The sequence below is a fragment of the Pteropus vampyrus genome, unplaced genomic scaffold (assembly GCF_000151845.1).
Source record: "Pteropus vampyrus isolate Shadow unplaced genomic scaffold, Pvam_2.0 Scaffold2, whole genome shotgun sequence".
In the NCBI taxonomy this organism is placed as follows: Eukaryota; Metazoa; Chordata; class Mammalia; order Chiroptera; family Pteropodidae; genus Pteropus; species Pteropus vampyrus.
In genome coordinates, this window is record NW_011888783.1 from 34,311,719 (window position 1) to 34,321,082 (window position 9,364).

The following is a 9,364-nucleotide window of genomic DNA, read 5'->3' on the forward strand; positions in this document are numbered from 1 at the left end:
TCTCATTTATGGATTTGGGGCCAGCTAACCACCTAACTTTGAAGAGCAGAGGAAATCCTCATGTACATGGCCGATGTTTGGATTTTCACACTGTGATCTGGAATTTTATGACTCCATGTTTGGAAAGAGATTCCCTAATGTTTACAGCAGTTGTGTCAAAGTTACACTTTGGACACAGAAACAGGAGAGGTTACAATTGAGGAAGTCAGAATTTCACGGAACAAATAGAAAAATACCACTATATCCACCATATAGAGTGATATACCATCTCATTTCTGATGCCTCTCAATGATGTTTAGATTAGTGAATTATTTGTGAATTATTCCCTTAACCTCAGATTTCTTTAAGTGGCTGCAAGGCAGGGGCCACAGCTTGTCATTTTCAGAGATGTCCTCATTCTAACATGCCTTAATATTTAAAATGACTTGATTAAAAAAAAAAAATACTCTAAACTCTTTAAGATTTGGGAAAATGTCATTCAGTTATCAGTCTGCTTTGTCAGGGTCCTGAATCCAGATGTGGGTAGGAAGCCGCAGCTCAGGAAAAACTCTGGCTTAGATTGTTTGTACCTATTCACACTTTCCTTCCTGATTCCTACAACATTCTCTTTTTCCTAGCTAGGTAGACACACCTGGCTTAAAGCTGTCACTCTCCATTCCTAAAGCAGCTAGTGAAAAGGCCACAGTGATCCTGGGGTTCCTTAATGAATGCTTGGGACCCAGAATACACCGTGAATAGAGGGCAATGCACCCTAACCACAGTGGCTGATGCACCCTAACCAACCTCTATATCTCAAGAACAAAATAAATTTTTTTTGTTTTGATAGAAGTGTAAAAGATTATTTTGAAAGCTGCTTTAGTCTTTCTCTCCTCCTGACTTTGACTATCAAGGTTTTGATTTATCAAGAGACAACATGTCATGTTTTTCTGTTAGAAATGGAAGGTGGTGTCAAAATGAAATTGGGTTTCAAAAAGACTTTGGTGGCTTAGATTTTTTTTCTCTACTCTGGAGGCAGATACATATATATGTATATGTTTTCCCTAGTAAAATGATTTTCATATTATGCCTGTGAAATGTCAGTATACTGAAAATGATTTTAAAAAAATACGTAGTGTTGGCAAGCTGTATTTAATTTTATAGTCACACCATTTGATAATAATTGGCCTCATATAATTGCCCACGTTTTGGGATTCTTGAAGGAGAACTTTCCTAAGCAACTAGAGGGTTCTGTGGTTAAATCGGTTGACTGGAACTTGAATCTTTAGTGTGCCCTAGATTTAACTCAGGCCAGGATCCTTGGATCATGCCTTGGTGTCACTCTCAGAGATGGAACTGTGTACAAAAGTGACAAGATCCAATATAGCGTTTATTACATGCTGTGGTTGTAACAGCAAGAGAGTCTGTATAAGCTCAAAGGTCAATGGCTTATCCAAACTTGGAACTTTGAGACAGGGTGGCATAGTTGTGGTTTACTGTGGTTCTCTTTGAATAGCCGAATCTACCCTTTTCCTCCTTCCCCCACACATCGAGATCATCAGAGTGATCTCGAGTTTTTGTCACTTTCCTAAGAAGTAGCTCCATTTATGGTCCATGCTGCCACTCAGCTTTTAATAGCAGCGATACAGCCATAACCACAGTTACTACTTACTGATCCCTTACTAAATGCCAGGACCTGCCTGGGTTCATTTGTTCCCAGGTAGATAATGTTTTCACCTTCATTTATGAATGAAGAATCAGGTGCAGAGTCCTAAAGCACAAGCCTGCCTTGCCCACTTTTAGTATTGGAGGTAGACTTGTACTCCAGGCCATTTGACTCTAGAAGCTTCTGCACTTCATCCAGGTGCCTTGGGATCTACTCTTTGAAATGCGCAGATTTCAACGTAAGGTCCTAGCTCCTCCCCTTGAATTCAGGTCAGATACTCGGGAGGCTTCACTCTTCTTCTGGTAGAAATGAATATATTATTGCTTGGCTTGTTTGTTTGCATTCATTATCAAGAATTAGAGGAGGTGGGAGTGGGGCTTGTCATGTGGCATTCATGGGATTTAACGCAGAAGGGCAGAGTTGATGCACGACAAAGGGGATTTTCATCTGAAAACTTGTATATCTTCGTCTCTTTCAGGTTCTCCTTATTATGACAACGTCCGGCCCCTCTCTTACCCAGATTCTGATGCCGTGCTGATTTGCTTTGACATCAGTAGACCAGAGACTCTAGACAGTGTCCTAAAAAAGGCAAGTGCTGGGGAACGATGACACAGTTCAGTACTGACCCATATATAAAATAGAAACACATGGTCCACTGGGGAGCTCCAACACTCTAGTTAATACTCGGCTATATATTTTATTGTTAGAACACTAAAAAGGGCACTGTCACATAACAGGGTTTCCACACATATGTATCACCAGTCTTGATGATGAAACTGCTTAAAATTGTATTTCATTTTAAGAAACAAAATACCCTTTTAAGAACATCTATGTTTATCCTTTGGGTGGAAATGGTATAGCTAAAAGTAATTATATAGATTACTGCATGTCTTCCTTTTTTCCTTCCTTCCTTCATTTTCCCTATAGATCACGCCTTCGTTTACAGGTTTACATTTGACCTCAACTCAAATAGTGAAATGAATGCAATAATAGCTGTTTTAATGAAGCAGCTATGTTTCGCTCATGAAGTTATTTATTAGAAACAGAAATTGAACTAATATAGGAGGAATAGGGGTGTGTTTCCAGACATGAGACAAGGTGACTTGTGATCAGGTAGATGTCAGATATTAATAAAACAGTAGTTGTGAACATGCTCTAGATGATGACACACACTCAGCTCTTGGAGGCAAAGGCAAGTAAGGTAGTGTAGGTGGAGAAGGGAACTGAGGAAGCTCTGGACAGAACCAGGGGGAGGTCAAGAGGAAGGGAACCTGTTCCAGGTGTGTCTGGGTCCTGGGGAAGCCAATGGGAAGGAGGCGCTTTCCTTGGACTCCACCAGTATAGGACTTAGCCCCCTGTTACAGGAGGCATATGCTTTTCCATGGATCAGCACATATTAGCCACTAGCTGATATCTCAGACCTGGCCTGGAACACTGTGGGGTTTCAGAACCAGACCATTTTCTAGAGCACCCTCTTCTCTGCGCACAAAGGCTTAGACAGGATGTGGCTGAATCCAAGTCACTATTTATATATTTCGTTTGTTTTTATCAGTTTATATTTATTTCTCTATCATGTTCGACTGCTTGTCTTTTGTGTCTTTATAAAATTAGTGTTTGAAGATGAATCGTCCTTGTCTACTAAACATGACAAACAATTTAATGAAATACGAATTTCTTAAAAGATCAAAGGCTCTTTTTTACTTTTTAACTCCTTTCGATTTTGAGTAATGTGTATTTAATGCAAACAATGCTAAAGTTTGTCAGATTCAGGCAGGAATACACTTTTCCTGTCTTCAGTTTTTGTAAACAATTGCTAGACATGCAGAGGGAAGCCAAAATCATTACATAGCTGAAGAACAGCATAACGACATGTCCAGTGCTTGTCTGTAAGTAAAAGAAATTGCTTATTTACTGGAGCTTTTACTTGATGTAGCATCAGGTTATGCATAATTTATGATGAAAAGCCTCTCTCCTGTTTTATTTCACTTTCGTCTTTTAAGACCAAATGAATAGTGACTTTGGCCTTAAAGATATTAATGAGTATGTTTTACATTCGTGTGAGGTGTAAGACTCGTGATAACCCCTGCTATGATTTGTCTTGAGTAAGTGAATTTTTTAAGTCCTTGAATATCAAAGAGGTCAGAGTGGCTTAAAGCAGGATAGATCATATTCTTCTTCTTCTTCTTCTTCTTTTTTTTTTTTTTAAATTTACCTTCCAGTTCTTACTCCAGTGCCATCTAGCACATGGTAGTAGATGCTCTTAAATAATTCTAGAAGGTAGGAAGGAAGGAAGAGTTGGACGATAAATTAAGCTCTTATTACACCTTCAATCCACTGGTGTGCTTTGGACTAGAGTTCATTGTCCATAGTATACCTCTAGATCTAGAAATGTCTTCTCTAGTGGTCTTTTAAATTGCTCCTGCAGGATGTTCCTCTTATCTAGTATTAAATATGTGACTTCGTCACCCCCACTCTTCTATGAATTCCTTTGTGGAAGGCACAGTTATGTCTTAATCATCTTTGTAACCACCACGATATTTGGTAAAGCACTTAGTACATATTCGTGCATGTGGGAAGAGAGAGTCGGGAACGAATGATCTCAGCCCCTCTAATGTGTCCTCCTCAAGAGGCATCGCTCTCTTATGAATACTCTGAACTCCCAACTCCCATCCTGATGGTCTTCTCAAGCTTGAGGAAGTGAAACCACAAAAAGTTGTGTGTTTACTCTTTAAGGGCACAGTTGGAATTCCCTGTCAGATATTTCTTGACTAATCATTTTTTCTAGCCAGATTGGACTAAAATTGAAATATTTAACAACTTATTTAACTTAAAACTAACTCAGGGTCATATGAGCCACAGGACCAGATGCCTTCTAGATAGCCCAAGAGACAGGACTTTACAATGTTGTGGTCTTTGTTGATTCGGCCACTCGAACGGAAGCTCCTTAAAGGCAGGATATTATGTTTATTAACTCAATGGAGATTTCATCACATGAAAGCTGCTCTTTCTTGATGGGATCAGTGCATGCATACTTGTGCTTGTCTTCGCTCTGCCTTATTCCCAGCCTTCCATGCTAGGAAGTGTCAGCTCAACATATCTGAGGATACACTCATTTTTAGAATATTTAATTATTCTTAAGGCACTTATCATCTTTCAGAGATACCCCAATAATTAAGAAATTATTGAAGCTACCTTCTGCTAACACCCTAGTCTCTCGCAATAGAACAGATACTGAGTCACAGAAAGAGAGAATAGATAATATACATAAGCCTTCTCTAATGGATCCACTTTAAAAAGTAGTAAAACTTAATGTCTACTGAGAAGATAAATGCAAGTTTGCTTCTTCATCTGAAGTGACACTTTTTCTTAAATGCCCTATATGAGTCCCATTTCCGATGTCTGCCAGTGGAGAAATTGTTTTCCATTGTGTGGATGCCTGCACTTTCTTAATTTTTTCTCTCTTCCCCCCAATAGTGGAAAGGTGAGATCCAGGAGTTTTGCCCCAACACCAAAATGCTCATGGTTGGCTGCAAATCTGACCTTCGGACAGATGTTAGTACATTAGTAGAACTCTCAAATCACAGACAGACACCAGTGTCTTATGATCAGGTATGTATGTCACCTGCATGCCAATGTGGATTTTAAAAAGAGTGACAGAAATGAATCATTACTCATAATAAATAAAATAAAAAGTAGCCACTTTTCTCAAGGCTCAACCAGTGGTCAACCCCAGGTGCAAGACCCTTTGCCAAGATGCAGACTGAGCACCAAGAGTCCAGATTGTGGCCATCTGTATACACATAGATAAAAGTGGCTGGTATTTTGGGGCCTGTGGGAAGCTCCTTCAGGGAAGCCCATAGCTTGGATTAATGTCAAGACTGCAGTGTGAGCACCTGAGTGGTCTGGGGCATCTTGGCTGAAATTATGATGATACTTTGATGCTAGGCCCACTCAAAATCTTTACAATGTTTTGTTTGTTTGTTTGTTTGTTTGTTTGTTTGTTTTTTAGCAGTTTACTGCATAAGGATTGATTTATGTTGTATGCATAATAAGACAAGTTTTGGGAAAAAAATCTTTTAAAATATGAACACTCTGTCATTTAGTAGGATAATTACATGATATTTGACTACTGAGTATACAAACAGTGGAGCATATGCTACCTTATATAGTTCTGTAACTCCCACTGGATTTAAGAGAGAATGTGGTCAAAATCAGTAACACTCTTTAAGAGAGTTTATCTTATTTTACACTCATCAGCACAATAAAATATCAAAAAAACAAACAAAAAAAAGCCATTGCCACTAAAACAAAATACTCCATAAAACTATCTTTTAGAGATTCATCATTTCTTCAGGTGTTTCTTCTAAGTATCTAGAAAGGAAGAGAATTGGTTTCAGAAATTTATTTTCTTAAAACATACATCCAGGTTCTAAAAAGAGTTCACGTTGAAAGTTAGAATTTTTTTTAATGTTCATTATTTTAAATACTGCAGTCTTTTTTATATTGCATTTTTAATTAATGGGAATTTTGTTATTTAATAAACTGTTTTGATGCACACATTTTTATTATTGTGTACACTGGGATGTATGGTCCATGTTTAGAAATTATATATTTTGCACTTACTAAAGTAATAGATGTCATAACAGTATTATTCCTTTCCTCAATTTATTTTGGCCCTTAGACTTGATTACATACATTTTAAAATTGATTCTCTACTCCATCCCTTACTCCTGTTTTTTGTGTAGCCTATTGACTCATCTTGAGTGCCATATACACTCAAGAAAAGAGAACTGAGCACCTCGTGAGGTGCTGGAACAGGCTAGGGGCCAAATCGCCCCTCCCAGAGCCACGTGGAAAATGCAGCATTTACATTCAGCTGACTTTTTCCAATACTAAGAAAGATTTTCTGGCTAATTCTATACTTTCATGTGACCTGGAAGACTTAAGTATCTAGGTACTCTGGTTACAGTTGATAGTTGAAGATGAATCATAAAAATGTACTTCTTTGAATCACCTCACACTAACTGATGATTGGTTCCTCATTTATTAATGACCCAATGACACTAGATCAGCCTTTAGCACCTCTGGGATGTCAAGCATTATCTAGTGAGTGATAATAATTGAACATCCTAAAACTCGATCCTGACTGCAAATATTTAGGAAATAATAAATAAGGTAGTTTAAATTTAAAACTCGTATTTTTTGCAGCAACACTTGGAAAATTCAGTTAACATATTAGAAACGTTTTGCGATGCGTTATTATTTTGTGGTATTAGAGGACACTTTGTTACTTTCCTTAGAGACTTATTGCTGATTACATTCCCTTCTTTTACTTCTCAGGGGGCAAACATGGCCAAACAGATTGGAGCTGCCACTTATATTGAATGCTCAGCATTACAGTCGGAAAATAGCGTCAGAGACATTTTTCATGTTGCCACTTTGGCATGTGTAAACAAGACAAATAAAAACGTTAAGCGGAACAAATCACAGAGGGCCACAAAGCGGATTTCACATATGCCCAGCAGACCAGAACTCTCAGCAGTTGCTACGGACTTACGAAAGGACAAAGCGAAGAGTTGCACCGTGATGTGAATCTCCCATTATCTTTAATGAGGACAAGGAAATCTAGTGTAAAAAACACCACAACAAAACAAAAAGGTGAAGTCTGAATGAAGTGCACAGCCAAAGTCACATATTCTGGAGGCTTAGGAGGCATTTGAAAGGATGCTCATCTTTTTGGAATCCTGTCCTTAGGTTCGGCATGTAGAACAAGTGGTGAAAAGTGAATACATTGAAGTGTTCTGAAGTGTGACTTGAAAAATATGCCAAAAAAGAGAGATTCAGATGATCTAGAGGTAGATGAGGAGGAATGCGAGTACCTCCAAGAAGAAAAATCCCGCTCTGAATGGTGCTTGTGTTATCGTTTTCTTTGTTGTAATCTATTCATGAATCTCTACTTTGATTTAATTTTTAAATGTTTTAATCTCCTTTACAAAAAGTATATATTAATATACCGTCCTCGTTGGGGAACTGGCACTGTGACCTTAGCATTTAGTTTTCTAGAGGATGTGATCTAATTTCCTCCTAGCTCATCATTAAAATGGAAATTATATCAGGACCCATGGGATATCCAGAGGAAAAGTTTGTGAGGCTTTGAAATCTTGCCTTCCTGAAGAGAGCTGAGCGAGATGGTTCTAAAGAAAGGCTTTTGCAGTCTTGCAAGATATGCAGACGGGCACTACAAAGATCGAATACATTGAATAGAAAAATGGTGTCGATTTTTATTCAGTCTGATGGTTCTGTTCATCATTGTGATTGTCATTAAAAAGTGGTAAATTGCTCAATGTAATATTTTTGTGCGCTGTTTAGAAAAGAGGGTTGTGATTTTTTTGCCATCGTTGATGAAAATGCAAAGTCAAATAAAAGGTGTCTTGGTTTGGTGTCATAGAATGATCCAAGGGGAAAAAAATGTAGGTACTATTTTCACCTGAAGAGATAAGGAATGAAGGAATAGTAGCAGAAAGCACAGTTTGTGAGTAAGCTGTCTGGAATTAAGTTACCAAAAGTACAAAGCAAAAGGCCTATTGTTTGGGAGGTGAAGCTCCAAAGCTGGCAGCATCTGATGATCTGCTAGTTCATTTCGTTTTACTTAAATGAACATGACAAGAGAGGGATCCTCTTGTCCAAGCCTTAGAGAATTTTTAGAGGGAAATTATGTAATGTCCATTCTGACACTATGCTAGCCGTTTCTAAAGAGTGATTGCTAAACCTCACTTAACCAGATTCTGCCAAGGCCCGTGTTCAATACTTGATTGCAGTTACATAAAATAATCAACATTTAAAATAGTTTACAGATATTTTTCGACCAGTTCCTTTTAGAGTTTCTTTCAGAGAAGAAACCAGATCTGACCTGTTTATTGTTGGCGCTTGTTGAAAACGAGCTTTCTTTCCAATGATAAAGCTTCATTTTTGAAGTGTTGAAGCTGTGCTCCCATTAAATTGTGGCAGGAGAGGAGATTAAGATAATTACAACACTTAGTTCTATGTCTTACAAGCACTTTGTTTTGTCTCTGCAAGAAAATACCATTCCAGCCATTTCTCATGAAATAACAGACGTTTTACCAACATAATATGCTTAGACTGATGCAGCATTATGCTTTGGGCAGTATTACAAAATAGCTGGCAAGTGCTTTCTGTATTTAAATATTGTAAAAAGAAAATAAGTTATAACTGTTATAAAGCAGAACTTTCGTTGCATTTTTTAAAATGTTGAAGTCAGTTTGTATGTTTGGTCAATGTTTCCGCAGTATTTATTAAAACATACTTTTTTTTTCTTCAAATAAAAAAGTAACCATGTCTTTGTCTAAATGTGATCTGCCTTTTATTATCTACTTCCTGATTTAGTCATTTAGTTTTGTTCTTTAGCAGAGATGATGGTAGAATCTGGCCTAACATTTCTTGACCCAGTAGTCTGGAATTTTTTGATTCTTAACACTAGTAGCAGTTGCTTGGGAAAAGATAAACCTGCATATACAAAGAGATTTCATTATGATTTCAAATCACAAGAATAAAATGGAGCATAATTAGACTAAGTGATTTGATCATAGACAAAAAAAAAAAAAAAGCCATGATACCGCCTGGAATTAACTTTTAGAAAATGTGGAAATTCCTTGAACAGTTTAGTAGTGAAACAGTATGATGTAGTCTCAGGTCATAGGTTTA

General features: G+C 37.6%; 1 protein-coding gene across 2 annotated transcripts in view; it reads left to right on the forward strand.

Annotated features, from left to right (window-relative positions):
* RND3 (Rho family GTPase 3) overlaps nucleotides 1-9,010 on the forward strand; it is a 24,271-nt gene extending 15,261 nt beyond the window's left edge. For both annotated transcript variants that reach the window (XM_011359484.2, XM_011359476.2), the window contains exons 3-5: nucleotides 2,121-2,230; nucleotides 5,117-5,251; nucleotides 6,983-9,010. In XM_011359484.2, the coding sequence (XP_011357786.1) occupies nucleotides 2,121-2,230; nucleotides 5,117-5,251; nucleotides 6,983-7,234 (497 nt within the window). In that variant the 3' untranslated portion in view covers nucleotides 7,235-9,010. The remainder of the gene's footprint in view (nucleotides 1-2,120; nucleotides 2,231-5,116; nucleotides 5,252-6,982) is intronic.
* The last annotated feature ends 354 nt before the right edge of the window (nucleotides 9,011-9,364 follow it).